At 46.3% G+C, this 23,202-nt stretch overlaps 1 protein-coding gene across 1 annotated transcript in view; it reads right to left on the minus strand.

Moving 5' to 3' along the window:
- Nucleotides 1-523: 523 nt before the first annotated feature.
- Nucleotides 524-23,202, minus strand: part of SPTBN5 (spectrin beta, non-erythrocytic 5) — a 92,482-nt gene continuing 69,803 nt past the window's right edge. Inside the window, exons 56-73 of the mRNA XM_031949283.1 lie at nucleotides 21,504-21,716; nucleotides 20,788-20,984; nucleotides 19,446-19,650; nucleotides 18,392-18,586; nucleotides 14,815-14,970; nucleotides 14,009-14,135; nucleotides 13,919-13,973; nucleotides 12,688-12,877; nucleotides 11,917-12,093; nucleotides 10,331-10,435; nucleotides 9,601-9,915; nucleotides 9,234-9,311; nucleotides 8,248-8,334; nucleotides 8,007-8,098; nucleotides 5,022-5,125; nucleotides 3,730-3,829; nucleotides 2,980-3,074; nucleotides 524-591 (exon numbers count right to left, since the gene is read on the minus strand). Of these exons, the coding sequence (XP_031805143.1) occupies nucleotides 524-591; nucleotides 2,980-3,074; nucleotides 3,730-3,829; nucleotides 5,022-5,125; nucleotides 8,007-8,098; nucleotides 8,248-8,334; nucleotides 9,234-9,311; nucleotides 9,601-9,915; nucleotides 10,331-10,435; nucleotides 11,917-12,093; nucleotides 12,688-12,877; nucleotides 13,919-13,973; nucleotides 14,009-14,135; nucleotides 14,815-14,970; nucleotides 18,392-18,586; nucleotides 19,446-19,650; nucleotides 20,788-20,984; nucleotides 21,504-21,716 (2,559 nt within the window). The remainder of the gene's footprint in view (nucleotides 592-2,979; nucleotides 3,075-3,729; nucleotides 3,830-5,021; nucleotides 5,126-8,006; nucleotides 8,099-8,247; nucleotides 8,335-9,233; nucleotides 9,312-9,600; nucleotides 9,916-10,330; nucleotides 10,436-11,916; nucleotides 12,094-12,687; nucleotides 12,878-13,918; nucleotides 13,974-14,008; nucleotides 14,136-14,814; nucleotides 14,971-18,391; nucleotides 18,587-19,445; nucleotides 19,651-20,787; nucleotides 20,985-21,503; nucleotides 21,717-23,202) is intronic.

The raw sequence follows: 23,202 nt of genomic DNA on the forward strand, positions 1-23,202 counted from the left end.
CAGGAGGCACCTGAGGCCACACAGATAGTACCTGGTTGAGCCAGGACTGGGATCTAGGCTCTGTGACTCCTGGGGCTCCCTCTGCTTTTGGAGTCATCATTCTAGAGCTGGAAGTACCCTTGGGTTTGAGCCTCAGGAGCCAAGGTCCATGGAATTCAATTGGATTTGGATCCAAGCCCTGGGATTATAGCCCAACCACCTCATCATGCCGGGAGAAAGCTAAGGCCCACAGAGGTTGTAACATGTTCACAGACTCGGGCAGGCTTTGCATCCGGGTCCTTGGGCTCCCAGGCTTCTCCGCCTTCTCCCCGAGCCTGGAGGCAGCTCTGCCGGGCACTGGTCAAAGCATAGGAACGACCACAGAGGCAGCTCTGCCCTCACCCCCCTGCTTCTGTCTCCTTAAGGAAGCCCTCCGTAAAGCTTCAGAGCCTGCGAGGAGAAGCGGAGAGGTCTGCCAGGGCTCTGGGAGAGGCCCCGGCTGCCCGGCGCTCCTCGCCTTCCTCGGGCCCCTCCTGCTGGACTTCTAGGGCTTCTCCTTTCCAGCGGCGCTGAGGCCCCGAGCCTGCTTCGCCCCATCTGCAGCCCCGGGTCCTGTGGGAGATCAGGGAGTCTGGGTCACCCTTGAGCAGGGATGTTCCCCGAGTGGAGCCTTTGGACCGATCCGGCCTTCCCTACAGTTCCAGTCCCCCTCCCTTTTTAGAAGGATTGTTGGGGACAGGCAAGGGGTCTTTGGACGCAATGGAGAAGTAAAAGCTGCACCAACACAGTGATAGCAACTGGCAGTTATGTAGCTCTTTGCAATCTGCAAAGCACTCTAGAAACTTCTCACTCTCACAGCCTCCTCGGAGGGAGACAGGTTAAGGGCCTGCCAGGGTCACTGAGCTGCGCACAAGTCACGCGTGACCTCAGGCCTTTCTGACTCAGAGCTAGCACTGGGCCCATTGCACTTACAAGGGGACCTGCGACTTGCCTTCTGCACCTCGGGGACGCTGTTTAAAGTGCTCGTTGAAAGAGCGCTGGACTTGAAGTCCACACAGACCGGGACTTGGCCCATGCCTTTGACACGGGCGAGTCACTCCCCGGGCAAAAGGTGAAACCTGTGCTTAAGTCTGCACTTCTGTAAAACCAAGGGCAGCTCGCTGGGCCCGAGTCGGGAGGGATTCCACTGGCACTTTTGATGCTAACTAGCAATGTGACTGTTTGCCTCAGTTTCCTCATCTATAAAATAGCTGGAGAAGGAACTGGCAAACCACTTCTGTATCTTTGCTGAGAAAACCCCAAATAGGGTCACGAAGAGCTGGACACGGCTGAAAACTATTGTATACCGCCGCACCAAAACGGGTAACGATTTTGGCCCTACTTAGCTCTAGGGTTTGTGAGGCTCAGATTTGTCTGTAAAGCAATTTGCAAATATAAATGTGTAAGATGTCAACTATTCCTAGTAGGGTGAGATCTGTAATTTCATTGGTATGGAGAATTCCTGGTATGGAGATGATTTCTAACAATAACATTGTAAATTATAGGCTCGAGAGCTAAATTGGTATGTCACATAATCCATATCAGAGGCAGACTTCTTTCTGACTGCCAGGCTAGCTCTTCAGGTATTACACCAGACTGGTTCCTCTGTTGTTATTAAATTATATATAAGGTAAATTAAATATTTTATTGAATTACATAAATTAGACTATCAAACACATGAAGCTTCATATGTTATACTTATATATTATATCACATATATATAATATCTTATATATATACATATACATATATATATACATATATATGTGTATATATATATATATATATATATATATATATATATATAACTACAGAACTGGTTTTTCTCATGAACCTCCTGCCCAAGAAAAGGGTTTCCTGCTTCCTTAGACACCTAGGCTAGTATAGCCCTGGTATAGACCAGGGGTTCTTAAATGTTTTCCCCCTCATGATCCCTTTTCACTCAAGAAATTTTTAGTGACCCTGGGGATAGAGGTATATAAAATAGGCATACAAATCCAACATTTACTGATAATAAATCATAATTTCATGACCCCACATTCAGTTAGGAGACCCCTTAGGGGTCACAAACCACAGTTTAAGAAGCTGTGGTGTAGACAGTACGAGGCAATGGTGTGGACAGTGTTGGGCTGTGGAGTAGACAGCTTGGTGAATTAATCCTGTGTCCATGACAGCAACGCCTGCAGTTTGGTATATTATAGGAATATAGTCAATTCATTTCCCCTATAGCATACACATTCCTATCTAACAGTGAGAACTCCCACTTCCCCTTGTAGAGCTCAAGTAGACCTGGAGAGAACACGGAGAGAAGGAGGCAAAATCTGTAGGAGATGATGAATAGGATGATTCGCATCTGGGCCCAGGACCTTGGGATGCCCTTCCAGGCCCCATGAGGTTTCTGAAGTTACAAGATCACATTCCATAATGGATTCCTTAATCACAGGTGGGAGGCCCAGAGCGGGATGACAGGAAAGAGCATTTAGTACAAACTAAACTTTAAAGCCTTATGTAAATGTCAGTTATCACGGCTGTTTATTACTCCAGAAAGTCAGGGGCTCAGGCGTTCTTGCCTTTTTGTCCTTAGGCACAGACACGCCAAGTTCCTGACCAGGTTTCTCTTGACCTCAAAGGATTCTTGGTGAGAAACAGAGGGCAAGTACACGGGCATGCTGCAGGAGTCTCCCAGCGAGGGGACTGACTGTCTCCCTAGCCCTTCAGTGTGACGGAGAGTGGGGTTCCTTGCTTTCTTAAGCAGAGGAAACTTGAAAACCTGAGCTAGTCAAAGAGGAAGCAGAGGGATAAGGCAGAGGAAAGCACAGGCTGATGTGGGAAAGGGGAGCAAATATGGTCTGCCTCAGCAAAGCGGGGAATGAGAGGGGCTGACACCGGGAGGAGCAGGCCCCAGTCAGACAGCCCCGGCCCTGCCTCATACTTGTTTGGAGGCACCCAGGATGCCCTTACCAAGGACGCAGCCAGGAGCTGGAGGCCGCGGGAAGTCCTGCGCAGCCCTCTCCAAAAGTCCAGGCTCCCTCTGGGGCGAAAAGGAAGGCGTCCCCCTGCCAACAGGCAACATCTATGCTTAGGGTGGGGCGGGAGATGGGCTAATCTGAGGCAGGGCATGTGTGTGAGGAGACAGCGTAAGGTGGGACTGGGGGGCCCAGGCTGCCCAAGGCCCAAACGGCTGTCTCTGGGGGCCCACATTTGGCTAGTGGTGCTGGAGGAAACTCAAAGTCCTGAAAAGAGCTCCAACCACCAAGCTCTGTCTCCTAGGGGAGCTGAGGACCCAGAAACAGAGATCCTCTCCCAAAATGTAACTGAGCTCAGAGAATGGTATCTCTTCCACTAACTGGAGTACACACCCTTCCTCCCTCTATCCCTCCCTCCCTCCCTTCTTTCCTTCCTTCCTTCCTTCCTTCCTTCCTTCCTTCCTTCCTTCCTTCCTTCCTTCCCCCTCCCTCCCTCCCTCCTTCCTTCCTTCCTTCCTTCCTTCCTTCCTTCCTTCCTTCCTTCCTTCCTTCCCTCCCTCTCTCCTTCCTTCTTTCATTAGTATTTTAAGTACAAACTAGAAAAAGAAAAATAAATTTCTATGTGCACACAGAACACAGGAAAGAATTCAAAATATAAAACAATAAATTTCCATTTTAAGGAAGTCTATATATTAAATACTACATATTGTGTTCAGCTTTCCATACTCTTTACCCAGTATCCTACCTGGGTACAATGATCTTGCTAGGTAATTTCTCAGCAGGGTTCTCACTCAAGATGCTGAAAGGTCTGGCTCTGGGTTCTAGGTTGAATCCCTCAGGAAGAGCTATGGGGCAAGATCAGATCAGAAGTCAGGCCCTGATTCAGTGGTTAAATCTTCTCCAGAAAGGCCTCCCTTTCTTTGGCTCTGTGGTCTCTTCCAAGATCCAGAGTATCTGGATGGAGTTTTTCTTTTTCTTTTTCAATTTTAAATAATATTTTATTTTTCTACATACGTGCAAAGATAGTTTTGAACATTCAAACTTGCAAAAAATTTTGTGTTCCAAATTTTTCTCCTTCTTTCCCCCTCCTTTCCCCCCTCCCCAAGATAGCAAGCAATCCAATATAGATCAGACATGGGCAAATCTTCTTAACATATTTCCATATTCATCATGCTGTGCAAAAAAAAAAAAAAAAAAAAAAAAAAAAAAAAAAATCAGAGGCAAAAACAAAAACCAAGAAATTTTTAGATTCAGCTAAAGCAAGAAAAAGCAGAACCATAACTAGCCTAGGGCTGCTAGGACTTTGCCCCAGCATGCTATTGACTGGGCCAGTGGATGAGGTGTGGAGGACATCATAGACCCCCGCCCAATGTTATTCTGGGGAAGAAGAATCCTCTCCCAGGATTATATTTGTAATACTTTTCTTCTGGGACAGGTCGCCCCAGCACATGGCCACACCCAACCGAGATATTTTCTCAGCCTGTATGGGAAGCTGTGTCCCTGGCAGACACCCGGGTTAGCAGTGATTGCAGTGTATATTGGGGGTCTACAGGATCTCTGCCTCTCCCCACTCCCAAATGTTGTGATTCCCAATTAGAGTCCTGGGAAAGGGAACTCCTAGAACAACAGCTCTTCATGAGTAAATTTCCAAAAGAGAAATAGAGGCAAAAGATCCCAGGGGATTGCAAAAGGACAGCGTCTGGAGGAAGATCCCAGGAAATAGCTGTCATATGGTAGAAAGAGTGGAAGGTGATTTAGGAGATTTGGGTTCTTCACCCAGGACTGTCATTAACTGGCTCTATGGCCATGGACAAGGTTATTTAACCGCTCAGGGGCTCACTTCCCTCTTCCATAAAATGGAGGTAGTAATCGATGTCCCTCCTAGGGTTATTATGAGATTCAGAGAGGATAATGGAAAGAAAAGGGTTTTGAAAAAATTAAAATTAAAACATTAAAAAAAAATATGAGTGATTAAGAGTTGGGCAGATTTCAGGAAGTAAAACCTAGGGATTTAGATTGAAATCTAAATCTCCTCACCTTCTCCATGGAACTTACTGGCATTGCCACTCAGCACTTGTAGAGAGAGACCAGCCTGTCCTTCCAGTGATGTTGAAAGTGGAATTTCAGAGCTGTTACTATACCTGGCACCACAGACAGGGAGAAAAATCAGATTTATATGATTATGGACATTTAGAATTAGAAGGAGAATCATCTAAGTCAACCCACTGATCCTTTAAGTGAAGTACAAAAAGATGATAGAGGCAATCAGAAAAAGCCCTTTGTTGTATTATTTTTTTTTTACATTTTATTAAGCAAAAATTCAAATCCTGCCTCAGACACAAACTAGCTATGTGACTTTAGGCAAGTTACTTCATCCCTTTTGCCTCAGTTTCCTCATTTTTAGAAGCAAATGACAAACCACTCTATTATCTTTGCCAAGAAAACCCCAAGTAGAATCAGGAAGAGTCAGACATGACTGGAAAATGACTGAGCAGCTACAAAACTGGGTAATACCTTTTGAAGGGCAATTATATTTGCAAATCCCTAAAAGCTTTATTTGGTGGGGACATCCCCAACCATGCCAAAATTCAGCTCAGCACATGCAAAAACAACCTGCCTGTCTTTGCTTCTAACATCTGCTTCCTGGCAAGAATTGCCAGCATTATGACCAGTTTCACAGGCATGTAAAACTGTTCAGGGAATAAACTGTGCTCAGAAATGAGTTCTTTCTAAAATAAATATATTCTGCAACTTCCTGCTTTTCTGGATCTATGCTACAAGTTACAACTGATTTTCTAGCATTGCTTCTCACTTTGAAATACCATCCTTCAGGAAAGACAAGTGGATCAATCAACTGAACTGGGTGACTACAATATTTTGCCTTTTTAATTAACACAGGGATGAAATGATACTCAATAATATATGTAAACAGATGAATAATTATAAACATCTCTTTTAAATTAAAGGCTTCCCAATAACATGGTTCCTACCTTCCCAAAGTCCTTGTACATTTCTCCTGTGCTCTATAATTCAAACAAATGGGTCTTTACTCCGCTGACCACATTCCCTGACCTATCTCTCTGTGTGCTTTTATGCTGGCTGTGCACCCCCATTCCTGGGATGCCGTCTCTCTTTCCCTTTGAATCACAGGATCTTCTTTCTTCGTTGTTGATCAAACATTCTACATAAAGCCTTTCCCCTTCTCTCCCAGTTTCTGTACAACCCTTCCTCCAAAACTACTTAGAATTTCTAAATCTACAAAGCAGCCAAGTGGGTAGATGGAGTGCTGGTCCTGGAGTTAGGAAGACCGCATTTCAAAAATGATTTCAGACACTGACTAGCTGGGTGACCCTGGACAAGTCACTTACCCCTGTTTGCCTCAGTTTCCTCATCTGTAAAATGATGGAGAAGGACACGGCAAACTACTCCAGTGCCTTTGCCAAGAAAATCCCATAGACAGTATGGTCCATGGGGTAGATATTACTGTACAACAAATATAACTACTTTGCATTTAACCACTTTGGATAATATTCTTCTAAGTGTAGCTGTTTCCCCCCAAAAGAATCTAAGTTCTTTGAGAGCAGAGATTACTTTTTCGGGGTCTTTGCCTCACAGCACTTGACACAATGCGGGGCACAGGGTGGACTCTTAAACACTTGTTCAGGGAGGGGACTCTGACTCAGGCATCTGTCTCTGGGACTGCAGCACTGTTTTGTCACCTGCCTCTCCGTCCACTGCTGGCTTTCTTGCTCTCTACACCCTGGTGTCTGGTGTCGGCTGCTTGCTACCCTCATCATCACTTCTAGTCTCTTAAATCAGGGCAGCTGTTTCTAACATCTGCCATTACTTCTGCTGTCTGCCTTTTTTTGGTGGCTCTAGATGGCATGGGAGAGAGAGAGAAAGACAGAGTGACAGAGAGACGAGAGAGAGACAGAGACAGAGAGACGAGAGAGAGACAGAGACAGAGACAGAGAGGGAAGGAGAGAGCACTGAAACTTGGATTTAGGAAGTTGTTCAGTCATTTTTCAGTCATATCTAACTTTTCATGACCTCTTATGGGGTTTTCTTGGCAAAGATTTTGGAGTAGTTTGCCATTTCCTCTCCCAGATCATTTTACAGATGAGCAAACTGAGGCAAATAGGATCACATAGTAGTAAGTGTCTGAGGCCACATTTGAATTCAGGAAGACGAGCCACCTTGACTTCAGGCAGGCATTCTATCCATGTGCCACCCAGCTGCCCTGGCTTCAAAATCCTGCCTCAGAGACTGTGTGATCTGGCAAGTCACTTAATCTCTGCCTGAATTTCCTCATTATAAAAGAGGGATAATAAAAGCTCTCAGAGCTGTTGTGAGGTTTAAATGAGGTGACTTGGGCAATGATCTTGGCCTACCTTAGAATGATATATAAATACTACTGGCTAATTATCTTTGTGCTCCTCCTCATCATTATGCTACTTTTTTCTTTTCTCTCTTGTTTCTTTTCCCCTTCTCCCCAAATCCTAAATTTTCATCTGGAGTAGATACCTATTATAAGCATCCCTGGGAAATAAACTTTTCTCCTGATTGACAAATATACCAATCACCCACAGGACATCATTTTTTAACTATTACAATTTTCTTTCTTCCCACAATCTTTTTGTGGGAGCCTCTTAGCCACCAGAAGCTCTATCTCTTTCTCTCAAAACTCCCAAAGAAGTAGTCACTCCGAGGTGGGCTGCAGCCCATGTCTGTTTATAATCCCTCCCTCCCCCCCTTTGAGTCTTTCCCCCTTCCTTCCCTTATTACTCTTTTTCTTTTCCCTTTTCCTCTCCCCCGTTTTTAATGAGGCGAGAGAGAATTTTCTCTAAAACAAATGTCAATTATTTTTTCTTTGAGCCAACTCTGATGAGAGTAAGATTCACACAATGTTCCTCCAGTGCAGCCCATGTCTGTGACAGGTATCTTCAACCCTCAAGCCAGGTGTCTGGTTATCTGTTATGTCCCGAGGATGCTAATCTTCCCCCAAGGCCCAAGGGCTCTTACCTCAAGTAGAAAGCAGCCTCCCTTTCAAAACAGCCCCTCAACTCTCTGCGCTCAGTGACGGCTAGGTTGTGGGGGGCTGGGGAAGGGACATCCTGAGAAGAAGCAAAAAGTAGGTCTCCACAGTGACCCCTCATCTTTCCTCAATTTTTCCTCACCTTTGAACCCTCTCCCTTCTTTGGCCTTTCGCCAGCCTACCTTTCCCCCCTTCCTTCCCTAATCTTGTGGGCTCTGCCCCATGTACCTCAGGTATTTTTCTCTTGTCCAGGTTCAGCTTCTGGAGGTCCCACTGCAATGCTCCATCACACTTCTTCCAAGGACTCCCACTCAGCTGCAGAGACAAACCATGGAGAGTGGGAGTAGTTCTCCTCTCCTTCCTCCTCCCTCCTCTCTCCCCCTCCCCTCCATTGATTTTCTATTCCTACTCAAGCAACTGTGTAGTGATTTAAGGAATGGATATCTTTGGGGCTCCTTCAATATGGAAGGGAAAAGGGGTGAGTGTCAGCACAAGGCACAGCCTAGCTTCCCCGGGACTCTGAACAACAGCTGAGGGGCCCACTGCTCCAGACAGTCCTGCAAAAGTATTCGGAGGGTGTGTGTGTCAGAGACCCAGACAGAGGCACACAGAGACCCAGAGAGAGGAGAGAGAGAAAGACAGAGAGAATGACAAAGAGAGAGAAACAGAGAAGAGAAAGCTCAAGAAACAAAGAGAGAGAGACAGAGACAGAGAGACAGAGACAGAGACAGAGAGAAGGGAAGGAAGGAGAAACAGGGAGAGAGAGAGGGAGGGAGACAGAGAGGAGAGAGAAAAAGACAGAGAGAGAGACAGAAAGAAACACGACAGGGAGAGAGACATAGAGAGAAACAGGAGAAAGACCAAGAAACAGAGAGACAAAGAGAGAGACAGAGACAGAGACAGAGGGAGACAGGGAGAGAGACATAGAAACAGAGAGAGAGAAAAGATCGAGAAACAGAGAGGGAGACAGAGAGAGAGAGAGAAGGAGGGAAGGAAGGAGAACCAGAGAGGAAAGGAAGGAGGGAGAGAGAGAGGGACAGAGAGACAGAGAGACAGACACCCAGAGAGGAAAGCTGGCTTATGTTCCCCCAGGCTGTGACCACTCCACTCCCTATCTCCCTCTCAGTTGATTTCTAGGATTCAGAGGCACTTAGCCCTGCGGCTGATGGAGGGGAGCTAGGACAGAAGAAGGAATCTCATCTCTGGGGACTCACCTGCCTCCCAGAAGGCAGACACTGTTGCCTTTCCTTCCGTTTTTTTAACCCCTCCAGCGTAGGGGGATCCTTTAAACCCTGAAACCAAAGGCCAGCAGCGGTGAGAAATGAGAGATGGGCACCGGGGCTGGGCTCAGTCTTCCTTTTCTGTTGGCAGCCCCAGCACTCAGCACATAGTAGACACCTAATAAATGTTTTATCCGTTCATTTGTTCCTTCCCTCCCAGAGGTGAAGTCACATGGGTAGTAAATAGTCAATCTGAGATTCAAACTCAGTTCTCTGCCTCCAAGTCCATTGTTCTTTCCAATAAACCGCTCTCTGGCTGCCCCAGCGGCCCCCAAACCCAGATCCCATGGTCAGTACTCACTAACATGGTTCCAGGAGATGGGAAGGAAGCAGAACCCATCTCTGTTGTTCCCAAGGGTCGTTCTCTACTTGACCCCCTCTCTTGCAGGGGGATGTTCTGCTTGACAGTCTGCAAAGGGGAGAAGCTGGGGGGGAAAGGAGTCCAGAGTGGGAAGGGGATCCTTTCCTGCAGATTTCTCCCGTCAGTCAGTTTTGCTCCTGGTCCCAGACATTGCAGGGGCCTCTTCTTGAGCAGTGGGATGTGGACACGAATGTTTTCCATGGTCTTGGACTTTGAACCTTCTACTTCCACCTGCTCCAGCAGCTTCTGGTCAGTCTGTGGGGCCGTCACAGAGATTGGGGCCATTGACTGGGCTTGTGGGCTCAGGGCTGAAATAGTGTAACCCCGTCTCCTTCCTTTCTCAAACTTCTCCCAAATCCAACCCTCCACCTCTGGCTCTCTGCGGCCCCCCACCCTGCACTTTGCCCCCAGTTTCGGGAGGTTTTCTCCTCCCTGTTCCCCATCCCTTTACAAGAGTACTTCATTCAACCAACATAGATGAGATAGGGGGGCAGTACCATATGGGGGTATTAACAGGAAGGGGAGACACTCAGGGCGGAAGGTTAAGAAAAAAGAGATAAGGGCTTGGAGGGGGCTGCCAAGAAGGTAAACTCCCCTTTACCCCTGTAACCAGAGGGTCTCTATTCTGCCTTGGGCCCCACTTCTGGCCCCCCTGCCCCCTGCCTCCTGCCTCAGTCTTCCTCTGCAGCTGATCGAACTTCTCTTCCTGAGCTGCCAGTGTCTTTTCAAGGTCCTGGTGCTTCCTGAGTAGTTCTTCTACATCAGACACCGAATTCTGGAAAGAAACAAGGCTGAAATGAGAGCCAGACACCCAGCCTTGTGCCAAGGTGCATTTCCCTTGTTTAGATGGTTAGTTCCTGGAGGGCAGGGAGCTTTTTGTGTCCCCACAGGGGCCTGGCACACAGTAGGCCCTTAATACATATTTACTGATTGTTTTCGGTCACTCTTCTTCAGGCACTCTGTGTTCCAGCCAGACTGGGCCTGCCATCTTCTGCCTTCACCAGTTGCCCAAGCTGGCCCCTGTGCTTGGAATTCCCAGGTCTGCTTCTCATCTCTCAAGGTTCAACCCAAGTGCCACCTTTCACACGAAGCCATCCCTGCTCTGACTGCCCCAACACTCTGTGATTGTTCCCATCACATTCTACAGCTTGTCCACAGGCACATATCACGGGCTCTGTTCCCATCCCGAAAGTTCTGCATTGTTTTTTTGTTTCTCTGTTCCCAGAGCCATCACTGCACTAGCAGACAGCATTTTATCTCCCACCTCAATATCACTGTAAAAGTTGGAATGCACTCTTCTTCACCACTGCCCTTGGAATCTCTGGTTTCCGTCCAAATTTAACTTCAGGATTCCCTCCTACATGGGATCTTCTAATTCCCTTAGAGCTTTTACTTCTCCTACCTACCCCAAATTTTCTGTATTAATACTTACTTATATCAATATAGGTCCATACTTACATTAATATCGATCCTTAAACCTCCCCATCCACCCCTAGAATATAAACTCCTTGAGGACAGAGATTGTTTCATTTTGTCCTTGTATCTCAATGCCTAACATACAGCAAGTGACTTTTTTTTTTAAAATAAGAAAAGATAAGGGACATGTTTAATTGAACAAAAAACAAAAGATGAGAACTGGATAAATGATACAATCTAAAATCCATTTTACAGAGAAATAGTCTTTTAAGAGAATTTTGATCTTTGGCTCTTTTTTATTTTAATTTAGAGCATTTTTTTCACATGACTAGAAATGTTTTTTAATCTCTTTGCCTGAAAATTGTTCATATCTTTTGAATATTTATAAATTGGGGAGTGGCTTATACTCTTTTAAATTTAAGTTGATCTTCTCTATATTTAAAAAACGAGGCCTTTTATCAGAAACACTGGCTGTATATTTTTTCCCTCAGCTTTCTGTTTCCCTTCTAATCTTGGCTGCATTGGTTTTGTTTGTGCAAAAAACTTATAATTTAATGTAATCAAAATTATCCACTTTAAATTTCATAATGTTCTTTAGTTCTTTGGCCATAATTGCCTCCTTTCTCCACAGATCTGGTCCTTTTTATTTTAAAAGGAGCAAAAAGTTTCCCTTGCATGTAAAAGATACAATAAATATTTGTTGAAGTAATTTGTTGAATCAAACCCCTTGGATAGTGGCCTGTTTTTACTTGCCTCAATTACTCCTGCTTAGGCAGAGACCCCAACACTGGCAGTGAGCTAGAAAACCTGGAGAGCCTTGGGGGCAGGGTGTCGACTCACCCCAAGGTTGGGGTCCAGGAGGAGGCCCTCTCTTGAGCTCAGCCAAGTGTCAGCCTTTTCTAGCTCCTGTCTGAGCTTCTGCAGCTCCCAGTTCTCTTTGTACAGCTCCTGGCGACGTGCCCACTTTTCCTGCAGTTCCTGCAGCTGGTCTCCCAGTTCTTGGAGCCACTCCTTCACCTGGAGGATGGTTGCAAACTTTAAAGTGCTATATAAAACTTAGCTAAGTGCTTTATGTGTTTTTAAACAATAATAGCTTTTTATTTTCAAAATATAGGCAAAGATAGTTTTCAGCATTTACCCTTGCAAAACCTTGTGTTCCACATTTTTCCTCTCTCCCCCCTTCCCTTTCCCTGAGACCACAAGTAATCTAAATTAATGTGAAATTCTTCTAAACATATTTCCACATTTATCATGCTGTGTGAGAAAAATAGGATCAAGAGATAAAAAAAAAACATGAGAAATAAAAAAGTGTTTTGCGTGTTATCTTGTCTGATCCTTACAGTAACCTACGGGCAGGTGGAATTGTTTAACTCCACCTTCAGAAGGGGATCCTGGGGCACAAAGTGGTCAAGGTCACGTGTAAGTGTAGGGGCAGAATCTGACCTCAGGTTTTCCTGATACTCCACGCCACGGAGACAGAAGACAGACCCAGCCTGGCCAGACCTAGGGGGTCTCCCCCATCCTCTCCCCAGCTTTCCCTCTCCTCTCTGGGGCTCGTTCCTAATGCAAGCCTGTCCCAGGCTTCTGGCCCCCGTGTTCTCCTGCACCCACCTCCTGGGCCATAACATGGTCGCTGCCCGCCAGCTGCTCCCCCTCCCGCTGGGCATCCTGCACCAGGAGCCAGTGTTCCTCGATGTCCTGCCCGAGCCCCTGGTGCTGCAGCAGCTGCCGTTCTGCCCCGCTCACATCCCCACTAGGCTCTTCCAGCATCACTAAGCTCTGCAGTTCCTGGGTCAGGCCCCTAGGGAACAGAGGGACTTGGTCAGACTTAGCTCAGAGCCGGGGGGCCAGCAGGGAGTCCCCCTCCCAGAGGGCCTGCTTTCTCGTCCTCAGAGGAGACAGGGGCACCCACGGGGAGGGCCAGAGGGTCCTCTGGCTTATTAACTGTAGTTTCTTCATCTGTATAAAAGAAGTCTGGATTAGCTAGTGGCCTCTTAGGTCCTTAGAGCTTCAATAATTGTGAGAGTGAAAAGCAAAATGAGGTGAAAGCAAGGACCCCCAATGGCCCCCCATGTGGGCCCCGTCGGGAGGGAGTGAGGAGAGCGCTGTGGGTGGGGCTGGCAGAGGAGTGCAGGCCGGCCTAAATGGGAGCTAATGGTCAGGCTCCTGAGACCCAGTGTAAAATGTCCAAGGCCAGCACTTACATCTAGGGACACGTTCTCCCCTCTCTCATCGCTATTGGCCTGTTGCAAGTTATCTCCTCAACTCCCCAGCCCGCGTTCCTTCAGCGTCCCTTTAGTTAATGTTTTATAGCAGCTGCCTCTTTGTGCTATCACAGATGGTCCAAGTCCACCCCAGGGTCAAAGCTTCGGAAACTGGAAGGGACCTCACAGGCCAAGCGCAGTGAGGGAGCGGAAGCCCTGAGGTGGCAGAGGACTTGTCCCTCTACAGCCTCCCCGAGAAGGGACCTCTCAGCCTGCCTTTGGAGACCCCCATGAGGAGCTGCCTCCGGGGGCAGCCCAGCCTGCGCTGGACGTCGTTAGGGATCCCTGGAGGAGACTGTTGGGGCATCAGGCCCAAACGGGGCTCTGGGGCCCAATCCCTCTCCAGGTTTTGGAAGAGAAGGGTCCGCCCCTCCTTATCCAGCTGCTTCAGCCGACCCCAGAGAGCAGGGACCCCAGCCCTTGCCCGCGCTGACTGCCCCCCTCTGCTGCTCTCTAGCTTATCTGTGAGGCCTTTGCAGAGTGCTTCCCCAGGCTAGAGCACAGCGGCTGGTCTGGGGGCCGGGATGGGACCAGGCCCAGCCTTCGGGAAGGGTACAGCGGCTGGGGGGCCCGCTCACAGCAGCTCTCTACAGCGGCCCAGGAGCAGCGTGGGCACCGGCGCTCGCTGCAGCCCTGCCTCAGCTCCTGGGCCCCAGGCGCTCACCCACTCCAGGACGCCTGCACCTCCGCCAGCCTCTGGGCCAGGCCCTCCTGGGCAGCCGGGTACAGCCGGCCCAGCCAGCCGGCTTCGGCCCGCACCCGGCCCACTTCCTTCTCCATGGCCACCAGCTCCCGCTGCAACCAAAGAACATTGGCAGCCTGCGCTCCCTCGGAGGTGGGCCCCTGCCCCGGAGCCCTCCCCTCCCTCTCCTCTCTCTCCCTTTCCTTTTCACTCTCTTTCCTCCTCCCATTTCCCAAATCCTCATCCTAGACTCCCCTCTCCCTCTCCCCTCTCTCCCCTGTTTACACTTTCTCATTTATCCCCTTCTTTGTCTGTCTCTGTCTCTCCCTGTTTCTGTCTCCCTGTCTGTCTCTGTCTCTTTCCCCCTGTCTCTGTCTGTCTCTCCCTCCCTCCCTCCTTCTCTCTCTCTCTCTCTCTCTCTCTCTCTCTCTCTCTTCTCTCTCTTTCTTCTATCTCTTTCTCTCTCTCCCTCCCCCACTTATCCATATCCTCCCTCCTAGACTCTCCCCTCTCCCTCCTTCCTTCCCTCCTTCCTCTGTTGCTGTCTGTCTTTCTCTCTCTGTCTCTGTTTTTCTTGGTCTCTCTTCTGTCTCTGACTTTCTCTCTCTCCCTCCCTTTCTCCCTCCCCCACTTATCCATATCCTCCCTCCTAGACTCTCCCCTTTCTCCCCTCTCCCTCCTTCCCTCCTCCTCTCTCTGTCTCTGTCTCCCTTAGACCCAGAAGGCTGGGCCACTCGGGCCTGTGGGAAGGAGACCGCTGCCGGCCCCCAGAGTGGAGGCCCCCTCACCTACCTCCAGGTTCCTCTGCTGCCGCTGAAGCCCCTGCACAGAGGCCGGGGTGTGGCTGCAGTCCCCCTGACCCAGCACAGCGGCCTTTTCCTGAATCCAGCTCCACAGCTCGGCTGCTGCCTGATGGAAGCCATGAACCTCTCTGGCAGCAGCCAGGTTCTGGGAAGACAATAAGGGAACCGGACATGGGACTGAACAGACCCTGGCTCTAAAATCCGAGGTGGTTGTTCAGCCTACGCTTCATGACCCCATCGGAGTTTTCTTGGCAAAGACACTGGAGCGGTTTGCAATTCCTTCTCCAGCTCATTTCACAGAGGAGGAAACTGAGGTAAACGGTTCAGTGAGTTGCCCAGGGTCACACAGCCAGCAAGTATCTGAGGCTACATCTGAATTTAGGTCTTCCTGATTCCAGGCCTGGCCCTCTATTCCACTGTACCACCGAGCTGCCCAAGTGCCCACTTGAGCCTCACTTGTGAGATAGTTCCATTGCTATCAATAATTTACAGGTGAGGGAAACTGAGGCTCAAAGTCGTTAATTGGCTTGACCAAGGTCATGTAACCAGTATCTGATCTGGATTTGAATCTGCTTATTTCTGACAATAAATGCAATAAACTGCTCCACTTCCTTTCCTATATATATCACCAATGCTTTTCCCATCACACACATTAAATAAAAGAATGTTAGCTGGATGGAATTACAGAATTTAGAGCTGGAGAACACTATAGAGGCCGACTGGTCCAGCTTTCTTATTTTATAGATGGGAAGACTGAGGCCCAGGGAAATGCAGGGACTTTTCCACGATCATGTGCTAGGTAGCTAAGTAACAGGCTGACTAAGAATCTCATGCTTTCTCCCCTAAAACCACAGCACAAGAGATCAGGGTTGCATCATCAGTACCCCCATGGATTTCAGTTAGAATAATGTGAGAGCCCCAAAGGGAAGTGGTAAAAGGGTTTTTGCTTAGTCTGACAATAGAGACTGATTTCCATAAGACATGTGAGAAAACAGCCTCATTTCTGGGAATGCCTCAATTGTTTAGCTTGTAATGTATTTTTTCTTCTTGTCACTGAAGGAGAAAAAGGAAAAAATAAATAATAAGAAATAAGAAGCTGCCTTCAGCCCTAGATCTTTAAATGGTAACCTGGTCTGCCTATGTAGGGAATATCTAGAGTCCTAAGCAAGAGGTCAGGCAACTGAAGAAATTTAATTGGGGGTAGGGAGGGTTGGGCTGGGGAAGGGGTTCTAAGTAGTGACCACTACTCTGCGCTTGTGGCAGAGGTGCATGGGACACAGAGGTCATGGAAGTGGGAAAGCTGATGTTCAGAGGGAGAGGGGCTAGGATGGAGAAGACAGTAACTTACTGGGAGGAGGAGGGAACTGAAGTCTGAAGGTAAAATCTGGGAATGAAGGAATGAGCTTCAGTGGTGATCCGTGAATGATGTGGATACAAGGCAGGTCTAAAGTGGGGAACAAAGACTATAAACTCTGTCCCCTTGCCTTGAGCATTAGGGGTTGGGAGAGGAGGAACAGCCAACCTTAGAGAGGGAACCAAGACAGGGACATCTTCAGGAGAAAGTTAGGTTTCAGTGAGCATCTTCAAAAGAGCACTGGTTCTGGAGTCAGAGGTCACGGATTCAAATCCATCTTCGGATGCTTCCTACCAGAGTGACTTTGGTCAAGTCATTTAACTACCCTGGAACTGACTCCTCATTTTTAAAAAATGGGGGGTCTAGTAGATAAAGCACTGGGCTTGGAGTGAGGAAGACTTGAATTCAAATCCCAGCCTCAGACATTTATATGCTCAGTAGTCCTAGGCAAATCACTTAAATTCTGTCTGCCTCAATTTACTCATTTGTAAAATAGCAATTAATAATAATAAAATGATGACAAATAATAATTAATAATAATTCCTCCCAAGGTTGTTGTGAAGATAAAATATTTAAAAATAAATAAAATAATATTTGTAAAGGAAGGAAGGAAATAAATATTTATTAACTTCCTTCTATTTGCCTGGATCTGTGTTAAGCACTTTGTAAATATTGTAAACACTTCATAAATTTTAAAGTGCTAAAAAAAAATCCCAATAAAACTGTAGCTATTTTATTATTTCTTATTATTAGCTTATGAATGTGGGAAGATTTAAGATGAAAAGAGTTTTAGTAGTGAAAGTTGCAGAAGGAATGGTAGGAAAGGAAGCAGAAAAAGATAAGAGATTGGGGAAGGCTAGGACTGAGTTTTCTTTGGGGAGGGGAGCACAGTATTATCACTTTTGCTGCTGAAGTCTGAGCTGGGCCCCAAGCTAGGTGGCATTATATGTCTGCAGTCTGAGTTAGTGGGAAATAGTCCAGCCACTTCTTAGGCTACTTCCAACTCTCTCAGTCTCTTATTTGTCTCTATCTCTCTCTGTCTCTCTGTCTTTCTTTCTCATTCTCTCTCTGTCTCCTCCCCTCTGCCTCTCCCTCTCTCTTTCCTTCTGTCTCTCTCCCTCTCCTTCCCCCTCTTTCTAAGCTACAAAAATTCCAAATATCCAAGAAGACATGAAGCGCTTTTTTAGAATTATACATCACAAGCTTTCTTTCTTTCTTGAACTAATAAATGACAAATCCCTATAGTACAAATACAGATCTCAAAATATCTCAACTAATTAACTGAACTGGAGCATTATCAGTCTGGACCATTGCCCACAAACATCATTATGTTATATTGTCTTTTTACTTATTTTGTTAAACATTTTCCAATTACATTTTAATTTGGTCAGGGGCAATTAACCATTTCTGCGGGGCATGAAGCTGCTACCTGTTTGGATACTTCTAGTCTAGATAAGTAGCAAAGCAATAAATACAGCCCTAATTTGTAGTTTTTGTTTATTTAGAGGCATAAATATTCATGCTGAAAATCAAACAGCCAGCTCTGGTTTGAGCTGGGTCCAGCAAGCCGTTGATCAGTCTCTTTCACGCTGCCGGGGATAATTACAGCACCCATCTCACAAAGACTTAAGGGTTCGGTGGGTACTTTAAAAGAGAGCAAGCTGAAGCTTGCATTTCCCAGCGGGAGCTGGCCAAAGGCAGCTTGAGTTTCCTCCTTCCTGCATGAAAAGGCCATGGACGTGAGATGGGGAGGATCTGTTTGATCACCATCTCCAAATTTGGTAGAATCTCTCAGACTTAAGCTCCATTGAGGGACTGACAGCCATTTGATCTTACCCTCAAGGTTGGAGTGCATTTGCATGTCATTAATGACTAGCAGTACAGCCAGCAGCCGGCCCACGAGAGCACTGAGCCGCAGGAATGAGGAGAATAAGAGCTAACACTTGCTCAACAGTTTAAAGTTTGCTCTCTGAGATAGATGCTGTTTTTAATCCCCATTTTACAGATAAGAAAACTGAGGCACATAGTTTTTTTTTTTCATTTTTATTAAGTGACCTGCCCAAGGTCACTCAGCGCGAATTTAGTGGTCTGAGACCACATTAGAACCCAGATCTTCCTGACCCCAGGCCCAGTGCTCTAGGTACTTGTTGCCCCTCCCCCCCCCTCCCCCCCGTGGCCCTTTGCCCCTCTGGAAGGTCAGTTTAGGATGTACCTCCGCCCGGATCCTCATTGCTTGGCTCAGCTGCGCCCAGGAGTCCTCGATGCGGCTCCTTTGAGCCTGGATCTTGGGGGAGCACCTGGGGGCTGCCTGTTCCAGGTTGCCAGCCAGCTCCAGAAACCCCTGAACTTTGTCTGGCCCCAGGCTCTGCACTTCCTTTTGGAAAGTATGGAACTTCTCTTCCAGCACCTGCAAGCATGGAACCCAGAATTCCATTTCTGTCTCGGTACCTTTGCCCTGCCTAGGACGTACTCCATCCTCCCCTCTGCCTCTCAGAACCACAGGCTTTCTTTCAGACTCAGCCCAAGCACCACCTTGGACATTAAACTCTTTAATTTCTACAGCTGAGCTCTTGAGAGCAGGGGCTGTCTTTGGCATACAGTAGGCACTTAATAAATGTCAATTGACTAGCTTGACATCTAGTCTAACCCTTCTATTTTGTAAGTGATGAAACTGGGATGCAGAGAGGTAATAATTATCAGAGCTAGGATCTGAACTCCAATTCTCTAGTACCTTCATCCTTGTATCTATTTTGCATATACATATATAACATACATCAAATTGTTTTCTGTCTTGGGGAGAGAGACAGGGAAGGAGGGAGAAAATTTGGAACTAAAATGTTTATTAAAAACAAATATTAAAAATTGTCTTTTATGTAACTGGAAAAAAATAAAATTCCATCAAAAATTTTAAAAATATATGTTTTGCATATAACCTATCAAAGATCACATTATCCTCCCTAGCTGGATTGCCAGACCTTCAAGGGTATATTTACTTTTATCCAGCACAGAATGATCCTATAATAAATTGAGGGAAGGACACAAATGGTATTCCCACTACACCTGCAGCCCAGTGGCTAGGAGAATCTTGGCTGAACCTACCCATCCGTCACTAATTAATCAGCCCTGGCCCTAGATCACTCCACATGGGGAGACCAGGGATCCCTCCCCATATCCTGGGGCTCCTTCCCTACCTCCTGACTTCAGTCACCCTCCCCTTTTCATCTCCTCAGGATAGTACTTTGTCACAAGGTCTGTGCAGAAGTCACCTTAACATCCTCCAAGTCCTGCCCATAATCTTGGGACTCAGCTGTGGCCCGCTTGCCTGACAACCAGGTATCCAGGAGCTGGGCCTCCTGCTCCAGTTGATAAAGGTTCTGCTGCTCTTGGAGGCATTTCTCCCGGCTCTTGGCCTTCTGCAGTAGCCCCTTGTGGGTCTCCCTCAGAGTTTGTAGATAGGTCAGTGCTTTAAGGCTAGGAAAAAGAAAAGTCAGCTTAGGTCATCTCAAAGATGACATCCTTTCTTTTTCTGTTTCATTTTATGGATGCCATTGGGGTTGTGACTTGTCCAGGATCACACAGCTAGTAAGTGCCATATTTGAACTCAGGTCCTCCCGACCAGAGCTGGTTTACTGCACCACTTTACTGTCTCTGTCTCTCTGTCTGGGTCTCTGTCTCTTTCTCTCTTAAATAATAGCTTTTAAATTTCAAAATATGTACATAGTTTTCAACATTCACTCTTGTAAAACCTTGTGTTCCAAATTTTTCTCCCTGCCTTTCCCACAACCCCTTGCCTAGATAGCAAGTAATCCAATATAGGTTAAACGTGCAATTCCTCTAGATGTATTTCTGTATTTTTCATGCTGCAAAAGAAAAAATCTGCTCAAAAAAGAAAAAAAAAAAAAAAAAGAGAGAGAAAGCAAGCAAACAACTACAAAGAGTGAGAATGTATGTTGTGATCCACATTCAGTTCCCACAGTTCTCTCTCTGGGTGCACATGGCTCTCTCTATCACAAGATCATTTAAACTGCCCTGAATCATCTCATTGTTGAAGAGAGCCACACCCATCAAAATTGATCATTGTATAATTAATATTGTTGTTGGCATATACAGTGATTTTCTGGTTGTATCTATTTCACTCAGCATCAGATCATGTAAGTCTCTCCAGACTTCTCTGAAATCATCCTGCTGATCATTTCTTATAGAATTATAATATTCCATAACATTCATATACCACAACTTATTCAGCCATTCTCCAATTGATGGGCATCTACTCAGTTTCCAGTTCCTTGCCACTTCAGAAAGGGCTGCCACAAACATGTTTGCACATGTGGGTCCTTTCCCCTTTTTTATGATTTTTTGGGGATACAGACCCTGGTATCCTCATCCAACACTCTCCTTTGATGCTTGCTGCCCATCTGACTTTGAGCTATTGAGTCTCTGGGACTCAGTTTCTTTATCTGTAAAATGAAGGGTTCATTGCACTAAAGACCTCTGCATCCCTCCCAGGTCCGAGGGTCTGAACCTACAGTTTGATGATGAGGTCTGCAGGTTGGGTCCAGTTTCTTAGCCACCTTTCCTCCCCATTCTCCTCTCTGATCTCTTGCTCACCTCTCTGGGTTGGGTCTGTCTTCTAGGCGGGTGCCTGTCTCCTGTAGCTTCTCAAGCTGGGTGCGGAACCCTTCCAGGTCCTTCCTGGTGGCCTCTAGCTTCCGCAGCATGACCCCGGTAGTCTCCTCATTCTGGCCCAGCTCCTCATTGTCCAGGAGAAGGCCTCGCTCCGACAGCCAGGATTCTGCTTCTAGGAGCTGGAGAATAATGCAACAAGAATGCATCAATTCCTCATCCCTTCCCCCATGTTTGTCCTTAGGGATTTTAGCCCAGAGAAAAATTCAAAAGGAGAAAAGGAATGTTTGTAGCCTTATCTCTGAGGAGTGGAGCTAGGTGGTACAGGCGATAGATAGAGCTGGGCTTGGAATTCATCTTCCTGAGGTCAAATCCAGCCTCAGACACATCCTAGCTGTGTGACCCTAGATAAGTCAGTTATCTATCACTTATCACTATCTGCCTCAGTTTCCTCATCTGTAAAACGAGCTGGAGAAGGAAATGGCAAAGCCCTCCTGTATCTTCACTAAGAAAACCCCAAATGGGGACACAGAGTTGGACGCTGCTGAGCAACAAGAACAAAATCTCTGGGGAGCATGTTAAGGAGTTATAAAGGAGTGATAAATGAGGAGTTTAGGTGTTCCCCAAGGTCTCTAAATTTGTGATCCTGTAATCTAATGTGATTTATTTCAAAATACTGGGTCCTCCTGGTTCCTTCTCACCTCTGTCAGAAATTGCTGGGTCTCATGAACTTGCTGAAGCCTCCGTCGCCTCTGCTCGGCCTCCGCCCGAAGTCTGTCCCAGGCTGCTTTCAGCTGCTGAAGCCGGGCAACCACCTCACTGGCAGCAAAGTGCCCGCCCTGAACCAACTTACTGCCTGTGTCCAGGACCACCTGGGTCAGAGCCTCATGGCTGTTGATCTCATCTTCCAAGTTCTACAAGTGCAAAAAAAGACATCCACAAACTCTCATAGCTCCCCAATATAACCCCCCCCCAGATAGTGCCCAAAGACTTTGCCCACCCAAACAGGGATGCAAAGAATTTCTTATCCCGTTCCATTAGAGCCAGCATGGCCCGGTTAATAGAAAGATGACCTTGAAGTCAGGAAGACCTGAATTCAAATGCTGCTTCTGAAAGCAGGACTGCGTGATGCTGGGTGCTTAAGCCATTTAACCTTTTATCGCTCTTGGTAATGAAGACTAGGAGTTAGGGAGAAGGTACCAAACTATATTGGTAGAGGGAGTTTCCTTACCTGGGACTTCCCTATTGCAATAAAATTACAGTTCCAGTCGCTGCCCTATATTGCTTCTCCTTAGTGCTAGCATGAGAGGTAGGATGGTATAATATTGGGATTTATAGAGATTTAGTTTTGAATCTTGGGGTCTTCAATATCACCAATGGTAGTGGGGTTGGGGTGATATGGGATGAGTGCGAGGAAAGATTTAAGGAAAGTGATATGGGATATGGGTGATATGGGATGAGTGCAAGGAAATATTTTAAGACCTAAACTCCTTTTGATCATTTCAAATTAAGTGAAGACTTATGCATATTAATTTACTTTCAATGGATTGATACAATTGAAATGTCTGGGGCATCTGTGATTAATTGAGGTTAGGGATCCCTACCCTAACAAAAAACTATCCAAAGGTAAAATGACATGCTTTAAGAGATGGTGAATTTTCCTTTACTAGAAATCTTCTTTTTTAAGCTTTTTATTTTCTTTCTTTCTTTCTTTATCTTCCTTCCTTTCTTTCTTTCTTTCTTTTTACAAGATATATGCATAGGTAAATTTTCAGCATTGACCCTTGCAAAACCTTCTGTTCCAACTTTTCCCCTCCTTTCCCCCATCCCCTCCCCTAGATGGCAGGTAGACCAATATGTGTTAAATATGTTAAAGTATATGTTAAATACATTATATGTATACATATCCATACAGCTATTTTGCTGCACAAGAAAAATCAGATTTAGAAATAAGGTAAAAATGACCTGAGAAGGAAAGCAAAAATGTAAATGGATAAAAACAGAAGGAGTAGAAATGCTATGTAGTGGTCCACACTCATTTCCCAGAGCTCTTTTGCTGGGTGTAGCTGGTTCTCTTTATTATTGAACCAATGGAACTGATTTGGATCCTCTCATTGTTGAAGAGGGCCACATCCATCAGAATTGATCATCATATAGTATTGTTGTTGAAGTATATAATGATCTCCTGGTCCTGCTCATTTCTTTCATTCTTTCTTTCTTTCAATTATTATAGGTTTTTATTGATAAAACATATGCATGGGTAATTTTTGCAACATTTTCCCTTGCACTCACTTTTGTTCCAACTTTTCCCTTCCCTCCCTCCACCCCCAAAGTTTTTTATTTTCAAAACATATGCATGGATACTTTTTCAGCATTGACCCTTGCATAGCCTTGTGTTTC

The sequence above is a fragment of the Sarcophilus harrisii genome, chromosome 2 (genome assembly GCF_902635505.1).
Source record: "Sarcophilus harrisii chromosome 2, mSarHar1.11, whole genome shotgun sequence".
Taxonomy (NCBI): domain Eukaryota; kingdom Metazoa; phylum Chordata; class Mammalia; order Dasyuromorphia; family Dasyuridae; genus Sarcophilus; species Sarcophilus harrisii.